The following is a 19,736-nucleotide window of genomic DNA, read 5'->3' on the forward strand; positions in this document are numbered from 1 at the left end:
GATTTTCTTCGATCCTATATGCTTGATCCAATCAAAATGAGGAACAGCCAGTTTGAATTGGATTCCGTCGAATACATCTCGACGTTTTCTTGATTTCGGCTTTGAGTGGGAGCTATTGGTGAACCTGCTTACATATGAGTGTGATTACATTTTTGAATAAGATGTAGTCGATAATAATATAATCCTGCTAGATTTTACTTTCTACTGAAGGTTTATTCGAGGCAGTTTAAGTCATATTGATGTAAGTATGCATGTATCGCTACAAAAATATATGCAAAGTATATGACGGGGTAGAAACTTCTAAAGTCTACATTACGGACATTCAAGGCATCATACGAGCTCACTTGCACTAGCTTGTGGATGTTTTTCTCTTCTTCGCTAAGCTGAATTTGTAATTTCTAGTTCGTGTAATTCTGTTCAAGCTGAAAATGGATTCTGAAACTGACAGACACAATCAAATACTCACCTACTTGAGAATGGGTGACCAAGATCAGTGTTTTGATCAGAATGTGGGTGTCTCATGTAAGCGAGTGCAGCGGTGTATCTTACATTCTCATCAACGTCTTGACGGGCCGATGATAAAAGTGCCGACGAAGCCTTAAAATGTAATTAAAAACTATCTACTGTTGATTGACCAATCAGAGTGCTCAATTCAGGGTGTTTTATCTACTCTTAAAGCCTTGGTCACCAAATTCAAGAAACGAATGACAGCGCCGTAGTACTGTCCAATCAAAAGTGAACATGTCATATTCTGTAGACATCTGGTACGTTTTAATATTCAAATTTGGTAACACAGCGGAAACCAGCTGCAACACAAAATCTGCTGTGCCCTAGGGCATTTATATAATGCGCCCTAGGGCATTTATAGGATGTTCCATTACATTGGAGGGCATTTATATAATGTGCCCAAGGGCATTTATATAATGTGCCCTAGGGCATTTATAGGATGTTCCATTACATTGGAAGGCTATTTCACAAATAAAAGTTTTAATTCATATCCTAAACATGTTACATTGACAAAGGCGACGGTTGACGTAAACACATTGAAAACGAAAATATATCAGTTAGGGGCGATAGTTTTTAAGTCGGATAAAACCCTCGTACTCGGGCTCTTCTGGTATATAAAGTCCAACCCTACGATAAAATGTCGAGGCCGCAGGCCTCGACATTTTATCGTTGGGTTGGACTTTATATACCAGAAGAGCCCTCGTACTCGGGCTTTATCCTATACTTGAAATACACAAAATGAATGTGTGTCTACTTGATCCTACGCTTTTTGCATTTCTGTTGTCCATTTACAATCTGTGTCCATCATTTTTTATATGTCAATTTCCGCTGTCTCTGTCTATCTGTCAGTCGTCTGTGTATATCAGTTTCGGTCTGTCTCTCTCCGTCTGCCTTTCTGTCTCTGTCTGTGTTTGCTTCTGTCTCTCTCTGCATGTCTCTGCAACACTACTTCCTCTGTTTGAAGTTATTTTTAGGTGGAGACTACACATTCTATTTGGCCTTCTGTGCTCAGTGACGTTACCTCGGTTACACTTCAGAATGTGCAGGCAACGAGAGATAGTCATTTTGGAAATCGACAATTCAACCAATTGACGAAAAACTGTAAAAGGGGACGCTAAAACCTCTGAAATTACGGCTTCTTTGACTGAGACGATCTAATATAAAGTTTTTATACCTCGGATATCTTATATTTGCTTATGGCATGAATACCACTTCTTCGCAACATGGGATGACTGTCCGAGTTGTTAATGTATGAGAGGATGTGATGATAGGATGATGGAGAGGCTGCGTTACCAAGCGACTGCATCAACGTCGCTTTCCAAGTGATGTGCTCATGGTACTCATCTTCACTCATTGTAGATCGTATCTGACGGTGGTGCCAGGGATCTGGAAAGTTTTATTGAAAGTTCAAGTCGACAATTCATTGCCCTTTAATTAAGTGACTGAAAACCGATATCAGGTTAGTGTAACAAAGTTCATGTCTTGTAGACACAGGAGTAACCCTTACCTGGCGACAGCAGTAGCTCACCGTTTACATATGGGATTCACTAAGTGTAATGAGGATCGTGCTGTGTCACTGAAAACCCGGCTTCACTTCTGAACCTTACTGGACAGACTCTTTTACGATTACTCATAGACTACATATAGCACAATATAGTACATTCAAGCACAATGTAGTACATTCAAAAAGGTACCTGCATGATAACAGAAATCGAGCCCATGTTTGCCTGACGACATTTACAGAAAAGACTAGACTACAACGGGCGTAGCGTTTGCAACGTATTTCATTAGAGGTACTGTGTGCGCACATTTATATCGTGACGTCTTGGAACAAAATTATTGTTGTCTTGAACCGTAAGTGTACTGTGATAAGCATCATCTGATACAAACATGTTTAACTTCATTAACTTTAGGGAAACGGTTGTCGGAACTGCGCCTGTGCGAGTTTCTTGTTTACAAACAATGTATTTCGTGCACGATAGATGCACTTCATCATCATAGCTGAAACATTTAAATTATACGATGTAGATTATGACAAACATGTTTTAACTTTCATCAATCACCATCGTACTTGGATACAGTGTTTACATTAGTCGTATGGGTCCCACGCGACATTTGAGCGCAGTTCCGACCACTGTATCCCTTTAACATTTGTTCTTTGTAAGTATTTTGTAAGCCTGAGTGAGTATTCGGAGAATGGTTCTATGAACATTTCCAAAGGTTTCTTGTGTCGATTCAACACAGTTGTAGAATGTAAAATAAACTTTTCTTAGATTCATTCTTTGGTGACCATTGATGAAGCTGCATACTTTATGTTTTAATATAGTTCCTACCCGGCAATACTACACCCATCAAGTTAAAGTGTTTCATATCGTACATACAATACGGTATGCGGTCAATTATAACTATTTGACATTTTGCAATTGTTACCAATTGTGACTGGCTATTCTTGACCATTTTGACCATTTAATGAACCCTTTTGTCAATTTCACTCAAAAACATTAATTCACACCTTACCGTGTACTTCAAGGGTATCTTCAAGTTTTCTTAAAATGGCGTATCCTCGTTTTCTCTCTTCCTGCTTCTTCGAATTTTTCAAGTCACGAGCAACACAACCCAACACCAAGACAGCTCTGTTGTGGACTAGCCAGGTGTCTTCCGGATCTAGCAAAGATTACAACGATTCTCATATGTGCTAAAGTGATTCCATAGATATGTGATTATTTTCCAATTATTCTTTGTTGAAGGGTTTTATTGAGTACAAAAACATGTTATGTCTGGCATCATTTTTTGATCAGCGATTTTGAAAACTAAGATTACAGGAAGGTGGGTATTCGTTTTTTACATATTTTGAGTGCTCGGATTTATTTTATACTGTTTAGCATACTGTTTAGTCAATTGCAGTGGAATTTATCTTAGGCGAAGGAAATATGGAGTGCTGTCATGTTCGAGGCGTACATTTCAAGGCAAGATGACCTTTGAAAATGTAAGTACTTTTTGATGCCGCCCAAATTACGACGCTGTAGTTTAAAGCAATGTTGGTAGTTCTCTTGTTAAGGTAGAATGCGCCTCAGGGACAAATATTCGGACTCTAAAACTTTTGCTATTCTTTTCTGATCTACTACTTGTGGGTGCTCTTTTGAAACTCTTGGTGTAAGAAAAATTTTATTTTTCTCATTAGAGTTAAGAAAGGGGTGGTGGCCATTCTGAATTTGAAATATCGGTAAATCTTGGGTAATTTGTGTCTCTAGCTCCATACGACTATCCACCAAGATCGAATTGGAAGAAGTCTTAAGCAGAAGAAAGTTTTTGATCAGTAACGATTGTAATAACATTGCGCCATAACAAGTTCTTCCCGTGCGACTATCATAAGTAAGTCCCCATATCTTTTCTTGTGGTGTTTATGTGGTGTTGCATGTGGTATTGACTTCTGCGCAAGGCGGAATAAAGGTTAAGCCTAAAAAATTATGGTTTTACTATCATTTGTAGAATTCTGGGCATGGGTATATGATAAATCCGTTAGTACCCAATATCGCGAGTTCGTTCCGTGCGTCGTATCAGCATTCGTGTCATTTGGGTTGGGTCAGACACTCGACTTCGTCTCGTGTCTGGCAAAATACAATCATGCCGATACGACACAGGAAAAGGCAATACTGAGTAATAACCTCCAATTATATCCATTTCATTTACTTTGATGGACGTAAATGTATAATTGTTCTGTGGTTTCATGTGTATCAAATCGTATCAAAAATTCTCTGTCCTGCCGAGGTGGACACCATACCTGGAAACTGGACCTTTCCGTAGGTAGCAAGTTCTTCAAGGGCGTCGACAAACACTTCCGGTGGAGGGGTTTTTAATTTAACAAAGTGAACCATGGTTCTCATGATCAGACTTGCGTTTCTCTGTTTAGCATTCAGGACAAGTTCCGTCAGAAGTGTTTGTGATGTCTCACTCGCAGTTGCGCCAAGGGCGTCAATCATGATCTCTTTGTTACGCATTTCATCTAGTGTCGCGGCTTCCGGGCGAATGTACGTGTCTGCCAAGTAGGTGATATTTTCCGGAGGCAACCTGGACACCACTTCGACCAAGTAATGGAAACATTTGCTTTTCTCTGGCGCCGCTGCAGAATAACAGTGACATGATATGGTAAACCGTTAGGCCAAGGCAAATAGTTATTGTACCTCGGATATTTAGGGCAAGGCTTAAAAGGAGGCGCGAGACGATTACATTTTTTGTCCTTTTTTTACGAACAAGCAAAATATCCGACTATAGCTACATTGTCAGTGGCGACTTGGAATCTCGATTTCGAAACTGTCAATGATAAGAGAAGCATTACATAAACAGGCAGTGTTGACAGAACGAAGTATAGCAGTTCCATGTGCTCCTGTAAGGAAACATTGCCGACAAAGCTAAAAAATTGCAATGCAGAAGTACGTATTTCAATAAAAACTATTCCAAATGTGCTAAAGTAGAAGTGGCGATTCAAAGACATAATTTTTTATGCTTCCTGGCCTGGGCGCGTTCGTATGCAGAGTCGATAATTACTCTTCATCATTCCAAGAATTCGTGTCTTTGTGGGCATGGGCAGTCTATTATGGCATTGTCATAGGGCAGTTTGTCTTTATGTCCCAATTCTTCGAATTTCTTCAAATGATCTTCAAATCGTTTTAATATAGAGGTCATTTACTCAGTTTTTTAGTCAAAATATCTTCAACTTTCCATGTTACAGTATACAGATGTCCTCGTGGGAAGTACCAGTGCTCAACCACTAATTCTGTTTATTATACATACATAACACACACATGCATTATATATATAATAATATATATATATATATATATATATATATATATATATATATATATATATATATATATATATATACCTGCTGAATGATGCACCCTCATACACGTCATGTTGCTCACGATGTATTTTTCAACCAACTGCAAGTTGTAGGTGGGCAGCAGAACCTAAATTTAGGCAAGAGTAAATATGTTGAAAGGAATTAAAAATACTTGGACAATTAACCTGTCTGATAAAATCACGATGTATTATTAACACACAACCATATATTTTGCAAACGGATTAAATGGCCTTACTGGGTTTATTTAATGTTATCATACGTGTATTTATGACTGCCAGTAATAATTATTTACATTTTCTTTACGTTATCTTGATATATATAAAATTTTCCGACAAGCTATTCAAAGTATAATATCTCCACGCAGGGAAAGTATTCCGTGCAAGCGTTCAAAACCTAAACTCTACAGTAAATATACATAAAAATATACATAAAAATACTTGGAAAAAATGCACGAACGTCTTTAGTGTTGAGAAAGTAGATTTTCTTACCTTATCTATTTTTAGAGTGTCGACGATTAGAGCCGGAGGTTTTGTGTCATCGGAGCTGGTGTACTGTGATTGGCCAATGAAGCGCAGTGACCCACGTGAGGTACCATGCATTTCGGGTAATTCTGTGAAGATAAACGAATGCATATATGACCGTTACGACAGGGTTGGCACAATCAAATGTTGCAGCAACTTTTTGATATCAAGTCAATATTAACATATTTTGTAGCCATTATTTAGATACTTTTAATGTTTTGCAAAAATTATAAACACTTGTAACCTTCTCTTATCTGAAAGTTGTTACTGTCTTGTATACAATAGACTAAATAAAGATGACGCACCCCTTTCGAATAACTTACCTAAATTTGCGCCCGTTGACTCATCATTCTCTTCAATGACAGCCCCACGACGTTTTGAGTAACCAACAAATCTTTGGATGAAATTGAAGTTTTAGATATCAGAAGTAAAATAAAAGTATTGAATAGACGTCATTGGTGAAGTCACTGGATCACCTAAGAGCGAGAAAATCATGAACGCAGCCCTGCAACACTTTATGTTAAGAAAAGGCGTCTACATATATGTAAATGTTTAGCTCGGTTATTTAAAATATGTGGTGCCTTCACATGTTATATAGGGCCCGGTTATTGTCAGATTCCCCTAGTTATTTAAAGTAATTGTACATCTGGTCTAGTCCGGTTTGATAAATGCTATTGCTGTAATTCCACTTTTAAAACGACAATTGTATCTTACCCTGGTGGCGCGTCATTCGGAGCTGTAAAATGTTCTTGTATGTTAATGGTGTGAGGTACTTGAATACCATTGTCATATAAAATATCCTACAAAAAAGATAAGGTAGGGAGTTTTAATAATATGGTAATCTGAAATAAAATTTCTGTGCTTATAAACTCATTCTTCGTGGGTGTGATCACATTATTTTCTAGCTCATTAATGCATAGAAAACTGCTACTGCCTCGGTGACAAATATTCGGACTCTCAAATTTCGACAATTCTTTCCTGATCTACCACTTGTTGAGCTCATTTTAAAGCTCTTGGAGAAAGAAAAAATTCAACGTTTTAGTTTTTCGAAAAACTTTCGAGGCGCGTACAACATTAAGATCTCCTAATATGCACTTTTTTGCCCTCCGATGAAAAGTTCTCCTTAGCAAATAATATTTTAATACTGTATCAATGACTTGTACATGTATGTTATGTATTCTGCGTCAACAATACACATCAATAATGATCATTGGCACATGCTCGTAAGTTATGAAGTTACTTACTAATTGACTGATGCCCCACCGTTTACTCAATTGCTGGTATACCAGGTGTTTGCATATTGTGTCCAGAGATGACTGAAAGTAGTTCGCGCCTTGAAAGTGATAGATTTAAACTTTAGTTCATATTTTCTCCAATGAAACTTTCAACCATTCTCTCATCAAATTTTGGAATAAAATATTAATTACTTCATAAGCTTCAAAACGAGCCTAACAAGTGGTAGACCGAAAAACTATTGTAAGTTTCACAATCAGAATATTTTTGTCTCCATTGTACCGTGATCCGCGCTGGTATATGAAGCAACTCCATAGCTTATACAATGGATTGCCAACTGAAAATGGGCAAGGTTGACACAGATCTAAAGTGCAGTGAATTAAATATTTAATGTGGAAGTATAACAGTGCGGTTATGCTCGGCTGAACAGAAAGTTAAATTAGATGCAAGCATTTCTGTTCATGACGTTTAAGTTAATGTTGTTTCTTAATAGTCAGGGACAATTTAGATGAATGTTTAACATATCAATAATTTGGAAAGCCAAAGTCTTACAAAATGAACAAATATGTTTTGTCATGTGATTGATTCAAGAGATTGTTTTTTCAACGTGTAAAGTTCACACGGAAAAGCCTAAATTCTATCGATGACTTTGCGTTCACCACCCATTTTCCAGATCAACGTCCTGGACGTTTTCATTTATTCAGCATCGCTTACTTTGGAATGCGAAGTATTGGCGTTCGGAACGATGTGCCCATGCTTCACTTTTCGAAACTGCAAACCATCAGAAGTCTTTTGGACAGTATATGTAGATTCATGACCTCCTATAAGTCAGAAGAGAAACGGATCTCAGCACTTTTGTCGCATGTATCCTCAACAAGTTTCTTCGAGGTAGGGAATGGATGTGTACAAAATGACTGACTTAATGTACGAACATGTTTCGCAAGTAACAGTCAGCTGAACCAGCTCTCTATTTTTCTGGAGTCAGTCACCCTTTCGAAATTTACAAGTAAATGAATTCAACTGTTTCCGTTTTATTTTTAATGAGATTGGACCTGCAATTGACCTACAAGACTGTAATACCTTCGTGTCCCGTTTCATTGACCCTGTACGACCATGGTACTCCTTTTGCAAGAGCGCCATCTGTGGCATGTAACTTTGCTGAGAGCGTTCCAAGAAGGATTTTCTTCAGAAGTATGACCTCTTCTTTTTCGTCTTCCTCGTAGAACACTGAGATTATTTCACCGTGGCGTGAAATAACGAAGGAATACCTGCGTGTTGTTGGAACATATTGGTGAATTCATCAAAAAATAAATTTAGAAGAGGAATTAATCAATTTTCGTACAAGGTCCTTTTGACGTCCTTCCATAGAAGATACGGGTAAATTTGCTCATCAATTTTCAATTTTCTTCAAGTACCAAAAGTGTACAAATATCATTTTAATGTAGCTACCGTAAGATAAACTTAAGAATCTCAAATGCTGCGTTGGTAAGATATATTTTATTCAAGGGTTTGAGAAATGGTGTAACGATATGTGATGAGTACCCTTCGGCCAGTAACGAACGAACGAACGAATGAATGAATTAATGAATAAATTCGTTATTCATTTTTATTCAAGGTCAATTGGCTCTTGAAACAAATTACTGCCTTCAATTGACTTTTAAGTCTTAAGTCGGCGAATTTGGATTCCCAAGGAATTAAACACGGCCTTCGGGTTATAAACTATATGAACAGCGCTAATCAATTTCAAAGATACAGAGAAGGAAAACGTCTATGAAGACACAAAATTCATCGTAAACATTCATGCAGACTGGCACATCGACTGTACTTACCACCTTGAAAAATCATTTGAATTTCCATATTCACCGACTGTGCCTATAACGTATATTTAGAAACAGAAACACACAATAAAGTAATAAGCTAATTTTCGATTTGCACATTTGACGAAATTTTGAGATATTGGATATAAGACAGGAACGACTTGACCACACACAATTAAACTTGATACATTACGTAATGATACGGAATTTGAAAGGGATGAGAGAAATTTCAGCCATTTCATCTCATTTACATATTTGATATTTTAAACCAATGCTATTATACATCAAAGACTATTGTACTGTATTTGATGACATTATACAGACATTAATTATTATAGTTTCATGTCAAATAATTGGTGATTTGAATAGTTACGCTGCGTTCACAAATAATGGTGGAGGGGCAGGAGGAATCTTGATCGAAATCTTAATTTTTTCAGATCAGCCTCTGACCCTCAAAAACATTTCAGATCCCCTAATTTTTTTTAAGCGCCATACAAAGTATCTGATAGCTACATATGTACGCGCAGAAATAATAAATATGTATTGAGCAGTTGTGCTCGCAGATGTTCGGCACTACCTTGTTCTTGTGTGGTTAAAGAAATATTGTCAGCAATTTGTAGAGCCATGTTTCTGAGGCAAGTTCCTAAATTGATTCATTTTTAAAAGCATCAGTGGACTGTTTGGATTTGTCCGCCTGGGCCGACTTGGGTTAATCCAACTCTGGTCGGGTCAATGGAGCCCGCTGAAGAGCACCTAAAATGACGATCATGAGAGAATGTGCAAATTGTCAATTCCTGGCTACGGGTCCGCGAAAAACACTCATAGCTTTCACTGCGCTAAGGACGGACAGCCATAGTAACCAGAGTTATTGAGAATATTTACAAATATAGATTTATGAAGTAAATGCAACGACACGATCGAATTCTCATTCTTAGAGATGTCTTGGGTTTTGAAAATATCACACAAGTTTACGACATTTGCGAGCTCGAAAGATTCCGTTCGATGACACACATAGTACCTCATTGTATGTTTTTGACGAAGATGATACGGTACTCACTTATTCAGTTGAACTTACGTTGAGGTGTAGGTTTCGGTTTTATCGGCAACCGGGGTCGCCATGTACGACGTCCACATTGGGCATTACAACTCGACCGGAGCCGCGACGTTACTGAGCCATTAAAATAAAACGATCTACGGTATGCCATTCGGTTCTCGGTAATAGCTATAATTTTAGCGACTGGAAATTTCGTTAGACATGCCTTCTATGTTTCAATGTCTGGATTTATAGGGTCACCTTTTTTAAAAATGTCATGAAAGCAAGGCATCGATCACGACAAATAGGTCTGTGTCGCGGCGTGCGTGTATGAACAGTACCATGCAGGAAAAAAGTTCCGGCTGATGACGTACAACTGGGGTAATATGGATTTCTTATCTGTGCTAGTGTACGTCACACACGTGGCGATACGGGTCAGTTCATGTGATAAATTTACATGTATCCTTGCTATTTCTAAATGTTTTACAAAATATACAATAATAGAAAGTTAAAATATTTCATTAAATAAAACAATCTCTGAAATTTTGGGTGTAATAATGGCAAATATGGTGAAAAATAAACAATTCCATTTATTCACACAATTTTTCATATAATTACATTTACTGTTCAAAATTTTACTTTTGTGTCATTGTACAATGAAAATGTGAACATTTCATCACTGTATGAACTTGAAATGAATGGTTTTATACATTGATTTTGAGTGATTTTCATGAAAAACAGTGACTTTTCATGAGCTTGCCAACACAGCCTGTGTGTGTATACTGTGCATTTGTACCATTGACAGATGACTTTCAGTCTTGACTCCAATGTAATTATCACCAATAGTGTTTACATATACAGGCTTTGTTGACAAACTGAATATTATGTGTTTCAGCATGCTATAGGGAGAGAGCAAGAAACTGTTTTTGATATTGCAGAGAAATATTAAATACATTCTCAACAGTTGAAGCTTCTGTCCCGTTACGATTTTAGATTTGGTTGAAACAAGCGACTTAGCGGCCGAAATAGCTCCGCTGTGTTTATGTAGAGAATAACTATTTTTGATGCATGTTGATGAAGAAGGTGGAAATCTTTGATAGATCAATGCAGTGGCTAGAAAAATTGGCTAAAATAGCTGCAAAAATATACAATTGAAGATTTCATCATACTTGCATATATCACATCGGATCATCCCTGAGAACATGTCAACCAAAGCTATCTGATGAGTAGTTTTTTGAGAATAAAATTTTCTGACCAAAAATGGCAACAATTGCTCCCAAAAATAAAAATTGCAGATTTTATCACAATTTCATAAGATCAAATTTAGTTCATCTAGAGAAACCTGTATACCAAATTTCTAAGCTGTTAGACCAGTACTTTTTGAGAAACACATTTTTTTGACCAAAAATGGAAAAAATTGCCCAAAATTGCAAATTTCATCATAATTTCAATAAATATCAGTTAGTTCATCTATAGAAACCTGTATACCAAATTTCAAAGCTATCAGATGAGTAATATTGGAAATACACATTTTTTGACCGAAAATGGCAAAAATTGCCCCAAAATATTTAAATTACAGATTTCATCAGAAATTCAATATATATTACTTAGTTCATCTGTAGAAACCTGTATACCAAATTTCAAAGCTATCAGACCAGTACTTTTTGAGAAACACATTTTTTGACCAAAAATGGCAAAAATTGCCCCAATTTACAAAATTGCAGATTTCATGATAATTTCAATAGATATCATTAAGGTGATTTGTAAAAACCTGTATACCAAATTGCAGAGCTATCAGAAGAGTAGTTTTGGAAATACACATTTTTTGACCAAAAATGGCAAAAATTGCTCCAAAAATACAAAATTGCAGATTTCATCATAATTTGAATAAATATCATTTATTTCATCTGTAGGAACCTTTACACCAAATTTCAAAGCTAACAGATGAGTAGCTTTAGAAATACACATTTTTGACCGAAAATGGCAAAAATTGCCCCAAAAATACAAAATTACAGATTTCATCAGAAATTCAATATATACTACTTGGTTTATCTATAGAAACCTGTATTCCAAATTTCAAAACTATCAGACCAGTACTTTTGGAGAAATAATTTTTTGACCAAAAATGGCAAAAATTGCCTTAAAAATGCAAATTTGCATATTTCTGCACAATTTGAACAAATCTGAAATAGATCATGCCTAGGGACATATGTACCAAATACCAAAGCTATTTGACTGGTAATTTCGAAGGAGAAGATTTTTAAAGATTTTTTACCAAAAATGACAAAAATTGCCTTAAAGATACAAATATGCAAATTTCACCACGATTTGAACAAATCTGACTGAAGTCACCCTAAGTAAAGTGCATATCAAATTTCAAAGCGATCGGACAAGTGGTTTCAGAGAAGAAGATTTTTTACCAAAAACACCAAAATTGCCCCAAAAATACAAATATGCAAAGTTCACCATGATTTGAACAAACTTAAGTGAGGTTACCCCAAGTGAACTGCATATAAAATTTCAATGCAATTGGACTTGCGGTTTCAGAGGAGAAGGGAATTGTTGACGGACAACGACGGACGACGACGGACGACGGACAACGACGGAAAATCAACATATTAGATAAGCCTAGCGTCGCTGACAGCGGAGCTAATAAAGGCCATTAAATGCGACAAAATGGTTCTAGACTTTTTTTAATTATTACTAACATTAGAACCATTGGATGACATAAAAATATTATTCATTTTTCATTTAATTACCTACCAAACTATGGAATCTGAATAGGGCACCCCTTACACGCAAAGCAAAACTTTCAATCCCCAATCTACTACCCCTAGAATTTTCAAATCCCCGCTGAATTCCTCCGACCCCCCTCCCCAGTAATTGTGAATGCAGCCGTGGTGTGAAGTTTTAAAATTTTGCCCTTAATTCTAAAATGGCTGCACCTGACTTAATGAGCTTTGCAGGTCATACATGGATCTCATAGCAAGACATTGATGATAGTTTCCTATAGTAAATCAAGAGCTGAAATCTTTCACTTTTGACCAGTTGTATTACTGGGGTTTGCAGAATACGACAGCCTTTGACCTCTAGGGTAGCTGTGTGTTAATACTTTGACCATTGTTCAGGACGTCGAGAAGTTGAGAATTGAAAAATAATGATATTTTATCATATTATTTTTTCAAGTGGAAAGCACATTTCCAGATAGTTGTAAACTTTGTCATGTGTTACCCTCTCTCAAGAATGAAGACTACGTATAGTCTCTTTACGGAAACAAAACACGGTGAAATGTCTATATGAAAGCGTAGGCAATGAAAATTTGAACTTGGTGAAAAATGTCATGCATTTTTCGACAGACGTGATTTGTTAAAACGTTTATTTATGTAAAGCTCCAGCTTGGAAATAAAAAAATAGAAAAATAAAAACTTCGTGTTCTACACCAATTTAAAACTCGAGATTTACTGCAAACTTACCGTAAGACGATGTCTTTGTTCCTGATTTTGATTTACCTGTTAAGCTCTCTAACATTTGATACTAATATAGTATCGAATAGTTGATATAATTGACATAAAACGACAATCAAAAGCAGAAATTTGACATTTCAGTATTGTTTCTTCGATCTCTATATGAAAATTCAGTTTGCATTAAAATTCCACAAATCGAAAAGTTTCAATTTTAAGATTATTGCGATATAAACGGAAACAAATCAGCACTTGCATGTTAACATGTGGTTTTGTTATTGATTTTTCTGTTCGTGTAAAGCATATTCGCCTAACATGATCGTAAAATTCCAGCCAAATGTGTATTAGTCGGAAATGTGCTTCAATCCTTGCTTTCCTAAAAAATACGAATTTCATAGATTTAAATCACTACAAGCGAATTCCTACCCTCTGTTTCATGTTGAAGACGATACTTTATGTCTCTGACAATCAATCGGCAATGTTGACCACCCTTGGTATCTTCAAGCAAATGAATTGAAATCTGAAAGGCAAAGATGACTATTACTAGAAACCAAAACATATTTTGGGGCATCAATGGTTGAAGTAATGGAGCACTGGTTTTGGAAATCCGAGAAAAAATGTAGTCTCGGACTTTTTTTGCTTCTCATATGATCTATGAAATAATGATTATCTACTTCATTTATGATTACGGCGCCATAACATTTTAATTTATTCGTTCCACACTATGAATATTTTCGAATGTCATTTGGGACGTGTTTTCATTTCTTGTCGCTATTTTCATTTGTAAAAATCAGTAGAGAACATTCTTTCCGCGTTGGAAGTCCTTCCGCCCATGATTTCCTTGATGTGTTATTTCGAGAATAGACTGTCTATGTTCATATGCCATGAATTTCGAACGCTCGGATTCAATTTCACAAACATTCAAAAGCCGTTTCCTGCTTCCTTGTCAGATATTGAACATAAATATATTGAATTTCTCAACACTATTAAGTGAGCGATAGTCTTCGATTAAACAGGCAGCTGGCCAGCTTTTCTTAATTTACAATTAATTACGATTAAAACATGCACAAAGGCCTTACATTACCAATGAACAGTTTCAATTCAAGTGTACACCATCTTTTCCTACGTAGTAAAGCATATTTGAGAAATTTGCCCATGTGTGTAACAAAGACTGGCTAGATGCGTGCAAAATCGATTCTAGCTACGAAGCTGTAGAGAGGCCGTTTGCCAACACTGCAATTTCCTGTTTAACTGTACAAGAATTCGCAAGTATGAACAATCACGTCTGCAAATGCACTTCCTTGTAGCTGTACTGATTGTTCACCCGTGTTTTGGATATCAGGATAAAACATTTATGCGCGCAGGAAATCTCACAAAACAGTCCAGATCAGCTTATCAATATCATGACTCAACACAAACTAAGGTCAGATTAATATTTTCCCATGATTGCAGTTTATATTAATTGTTGTTAATCTTCACCCCGTGTCGTTTACTAGCGTGGAAATCTGACAATCTCTTCTACTTCTAGACGGTGAGCAATTGCAATAGATAGTTCATATAGGGACATATACATTTACACCTGTATGTCGATACCACCGTTTTGTGTTTTTTGTTAAATTTTCCTGGAAATAACACAGCCTGAGGGATCCCAGAAGGCATTGCACACGAAAATAAAGCTGGCATTTAGTAATGGAATGGTTGAGCTTGCATTCGGCGTATTATAATGTTTGTAAAATGAACATTAGACTTACAGCAGCTTGGGTTGCAATGACACCAGCATTCTTCAGCTGAGTGGTCGCTTTGTAGTCATAGGAGTAGCTGGTCCCCGGCTGAAAGTTTACAAGGTATCCGTCTACATGGAAACAGTAGAACAGATACAGGATTACTATGGCTTGCGGCTGTATGACCATACGGCCATGGAAACCCGCCATACTTTGCGCGATACAAAGATACTGGTGCAATGCGGCGTGTTCTAGACTTTATATTTTGAGATATCAAAATAGTCGTTTGCATTTTGATTGGATCTTTAAGATGATTTTTGGTCCCCGTGCATCTGATTGGGTAGGACAAGTTTGGATATGTCATTAACTGCTAGGGGTGGCCATATCCTTCGTTCAGAAAATCGGGTACCATATATACTTCAACGAAATACGGGAAAAGTTGTGTCGTCGGACTCGGTAACCGTGACATGCTAATAGGCCGTATGCTGTTACCATGACGACTACTCCATCAGTTACAGCAGATGATTCCGTGTGAATGAAGGAGAGCAGATGATTCCGTGTGAATGAAGGAGATAGTTTTGCGTTGACGAAACCGGTGACTGTACTCTGTTCACCCTCAACCACTGACTTGTTCTGACTCTTCCAGTCTAGAAAACCAAACTTCAACAATGCGACATAAAAGTACTTTTTCCGATAACTTACTTCGGTACATACGTAGCATGGTCATCTGACTTGTCAACACGGAACTGACTTTATAGTTGATACCCCTGTTATTAAAGCGACGGACTCCTCTTGTGTAATTATTCAGCATTCATTACTGGATGTGTACATATCGTTGACCACTCACTCTCTCAGCTCGATGAAGGATCACCGTTTTGTCAATGCAAATCATCTGAGGAGAGAACGATTTGTTCCCTCAGGGATAGAAAAATTTGCTATTTCACTAGGAAAGCTTTACTTATTCTGTGTGAAGTCCTGAAATTATTTTTTTCCGCATAAAGAAATAATGCGAATTTTTCATTGCAGAATCAGGCCTTGGAAGACAATACTTTGCATTTGTACCTTGACTAATGTCGATATGTTACAGTATGGAGTACAAACCTATTTTATTGACTCCTGTGTTTTGAAATTTTACTATTTACTTACCAAGTATCACAGTGAAGATTTTGTTTATAAATATCGATATTCAATGTTATTGCGAAGTAAAGTCCGAAATGGGTTTTCCAGGGTGTCTCATCGCAACAACGACATTGCGTACAATAGGTTCAAACCAGACTTTTGTTACTGTACTTACGTCATGAATGCTGGCAAAACATAAAACCAATACCAGTGTTTCGTTTCCTAACTTTCATTGGTTTAAGGCATATGTAGCAATGTTTTGAGCTCTTGGAACATTCTCAAGCCAAAACATGATCGATTCTCCTGGTGACGATTTTATTTCCAAAGCGTTTGTCACTCCCTCCTTAAGAAAAAATCACAGACGAAAAGGAAAAGCAACGTCGTCGATTTCCACTATTCAACGATATTTTTGCTAAATCAAAGCCAGCGACAGCGACTATCTAATTTGCCGGTTGTTCGTCTCAGATTCGATGTTTTTCCTTGCTTGTATCCATAGAAGTAAAATGTTGTAACCAAGGAGGAGGAAGAAAGGAGTGGTTCCTTCTCATACTGCATCCAATCTGTTTCACTCGAAAATTTATAATGGCGTTTTAAAGAAAACGACATTTCAGAAATTACTGTAAAGGGCTGTCATCTAGGAAGACAAGCATAACTGTATTTTGCTTCGGTTGAAAAGCGATGTAAATGACTGGTTACAATAAATATACAACAGTGAGGTGTCATTTTTAAGTCAGAGACGAGACCATACCCAGCGTTCAGTTACATAAGACTTATGGTCAAAGATACTATGCTCGTCAAATTAAGGACAAATGTTTAATTTTCATTATTTTTATCACTCACATAAGTACGGGTGTTGCGAAGGGAGATGACAGCACTTGCATGGGCTTGGAAAAGTGATGACGTCACGGTCGTGTAGCATTACTTCCGATGACAGATCACACTACTGCTGGGTAAAACCGATCTTTGAAATGTGTGAATTGATTGATAATATGCAATTTTAGCCATAAAGCGAGCTGAGCTTTTAAAAATGTATGTGTTAGTGTCATCTCTGATATCGACGTCAGGTGGACGAATTTACAGAAGCTCAGCGTATTTCACTTTCAGTTTATTCGGGGATCCACACGACGACTATTGACCCAATTTATTCATTCAAAAATGATTAATATACAGTCGTCGGAACTGCGCTCAAAGGTCGTATGAAACCCATACGACAAAGACTCTATCCAAGATATGAAACCCATACGACCAAGACTCTATCCAAGATACTGTATCCAAGGGACGATGGTGACTGATAAAAGTTAAAACATGTCTGTCATAATCTACATCGTATAATTTAAATGTTTCAGCTATGATGATGAGATGCATCTAAATATCGTGCATGGAATACATTTTTTGTAAACAAGAAACTCGCACATATTTTAACAAAAAGGAAATAGCTTGAGTTAGATTTGAGAAAGTCACAACCACAGAACAGTCTCACGTTTCAAGACAGATATTTCACTTCCAAATCTTGTTTATTTCATTTGATATGCAAATACGCAATGGACAGCATTTCGAAAGCTCCATCTTTTTTCTAACATGTCTAACATTTATGGTCTAAGAGCAATATATCAATTTATATGAAATATGAATATTATTCATAAAATCAGTAGAGTCAGCCCATTGCCTTTACGGCGTGTCTATCATGGTGTACTATATCAGACAAAATATACCAAACTGATATTATGAATGGCATTGATATTTAATAATTATTAATATTTTCCTACACTTAAATGCTTTATTTATTCTTGAAGTAACATGCCAACAAGATACAGCATTGAGAATACTAACGAAGACAGTCTAAGTATTATCAGGTAGGCTGCCAAAATCTGTGTTCTAGCAGTGTACTTGTTGTTACTGAGTTGCAGCCATTATTGGATGACCTGACTATCGCCATTCGAGGATAAAGAATAAAGAATACAACAAGCTCTTTTGCTTCAAATTTTGAATCTGAGAGGATCTAATGGCGCACAGGGCTAAACACATCAACAAAAGTGATATCTGTGGTCTTAACTTTTTCTTCTTTTTTATTGTCACATGTGCTGAACCAACCACAACTCCTCCTGTCTCAATGAAAGATATGAATTGAGCTATAGCCTAAGGCTTTATATTTCAATTCCTTTGTTTCGCTTTTAATTTTAAGACATAGATACTGAAAATGAGATTGTGATGACACTCGGAGCGAGAATGCGAATGCTTGTGTCTTGATTAATATCCACATCTATTCAGTCAACTTAAATTTGAAGTAACCAATCATGATATAAAATAAACACATTGTCCCGGGTATAAATCATACGCACACTAGAGAGGTTAAGATTGCACCCGTCACGAGAACGCAACGCAGAGACGCTTGTGCGTTCCGCACTCATAACGTTTTGTACAGGTTTGGATTTAGACAGGCCGACTCATACACTCGACTCACACAGTCGCATTTTCTAGAGAATTTTGCTTTGATACCAGTTTCATAGAACACAGAGATAAAAACTTGAAATATTGAAAATTTAATTTGTGTTTTAACAACCGTAAAAAGCCAAACGACAATGTTGATTTCAGAAGCCTGAATTTTATCAGCATAGCAGTGCGTTTGCGACGTCTGCTGTCGTTTGCAACTTATGCTTTAGGGTTTCTGGCTTTGTTAGGTGCAACTGCATCCTTTTGTTACCTAAAATATCTAAAAATTGGGTGACATTAAAAAAAAACAAGAGCAAAATACAAAACAAAAGGAACGTCATTATTGAACATCAAGTCAACAACGAAGCGAGCGCAAAAATCGATCTCGGAGAAGATATGTACGTGAAAGGCGGCCTTTTTCACCTTTAAAACAACTGCCAAACGACAAGAGCACGTGTGACATAATTAGAACATGACCAAGAGCGCGCAAAAAGTGATGACGTGTCCGTTCACGTATTGCAATCTTAACCTCTCTATTATCGTAAATCAAACTTGATTTTTCTTACTGTGAACTGTGGTATTGATAGAAGTTCTTACATATGAATACAATTCTATTATATAATCTTTGCGTAGTGTGGCGTATTGACTATGTGTTCTAAAATTAAGTCTATCTGGTGTAAATAATTTCACACATCGAATATAACCATTATAAATCAAATATCACACTGCTATGGTGTGAATAGGTCAAATTCGGGCGTTGGTCATCATCATGTATCGTCACTTTCAGTTGACAGTTGCTTCAAACGTTGGATTCCTCCTCGTCTTTGATGTCACCGACTCTGGTGGGTTTCCCGCTGCCTTTACGTTCATTTGGCTCCCATTTCCCCCACGCTTGTACCTGGAATGAGTGAAAATGCCCTTTGAGTGGGGAAACATCGATATCGAACCTTTGTAAAATGTACAGATCACACCAAACAACGATAATTTTACACAAATATTGCGATACAAAGCTGAATGACACGCGGAAGGG

General features: G+C 36.9%; 2 protein-coding genes and 1 long non-coding RNA gene across 3 annotated transcripts in view; all 3 read right to left on the reverse strand.

Annotated features, from left to right (window-relative positions):
- The window catches only part of LOC139148677 (uncharacterized), a 1,443-nt gene extending 834 nt beyond the window's left edge, over positions 1-609 (reverse strand). Inside the window, exons 1-2 of the long non-coding RNA XR_011555964.1 lie at positions 467-609; positions 1-124 (exon numbers count right to left, since the gene is read on the reverse strand). The exon at positions 1-124 is cut by the window's left edge and continues 49 nt beyond it. This is a non-coding gene — a long non-coding RNA (uncharacterized lncRNA). The remainder of the gene's footprint in view (positions 125-466) is intronic.
- A 1,066-nt stretch (positions 610-1,675) lies between these two features.
- LOC139147001 (uncharacterized) lies at positions 1,676-5,970 on the reverse strand. The gene is made up of 5 exons (XM_070717852.1): positions 5,860-5,970; positions 5,393-5,477; positions 4,289-4,627; positions 3,025-3,171; positions 1,676-1,893 (listed from the first exon to the last, which is right to left on the reverse strand). The coding sequence occupies exons 1-5, from the start codon at positions 5,968-5,970 to the stop codon at positions 1,676-1,678; spliced, it is 900 nt and encodes a 299-aa protein (XP_070573953.1).
- An 11,801-nt stretch (positions 5,971-17,771) lies between these two features.
- LOC139147434 (uncharacterized) overlaps positions 17,772-19,736 on the reverse strand; it is an 85,624-nt gene continuing 83,659 nt past the window's right edge. The window contains exon 86 of the mRNA XM_070718541.1: positions 17,772-19,604. Coding sequence (XP_070574642.1) covers positions 19,506-19,604 — 99 coding nt within the window. The 3' untranslated portion in view covers positions 17,772-19,505. The remainder of the gene's footprint in view (positions 19,605-19,736) is intronic.

Source organism: Ptychodera flava, chromosome 13 (assembly GCF_041260155.1).
Source record: "Ptychodera flava strain L36383 chromosome 13, AS_Pfla_20210202, whole genome shotgun sequence".
In the NCBI taxonomy this organism is placed as follows: Eukaryota; Metazoa; Hemichordata; class Enteropneusta; family Ptychoderidae; genus Ptychodera; species Ptychodera flava.

Excerpts from the sequence above, each read along its gene's own strand:
- LOC139147001 (XM_070717852.1), bottom strand. The coding sequence starts at position 5,970 with ATGCATGGTACCTCACGTGGGTCACTGCGCTTCATTGGCCAATCACAG. Across the intron at positions 4,628-5,392 it reads GAGGGTGCATCATTCAGCAG|CGGCGCCAGAGAAAAGCAAA; the intron begins GTATATATATAT and ends GTTATTCTGCAG. Across the intron at positions 3,172-4,288 it reads CGGAAAGGTCCAGTTTCCAG|ATCCGGAAGACACCTGGCTA; the intron begins GTATGGTGTCCA and ends AATCTTTGCTAG.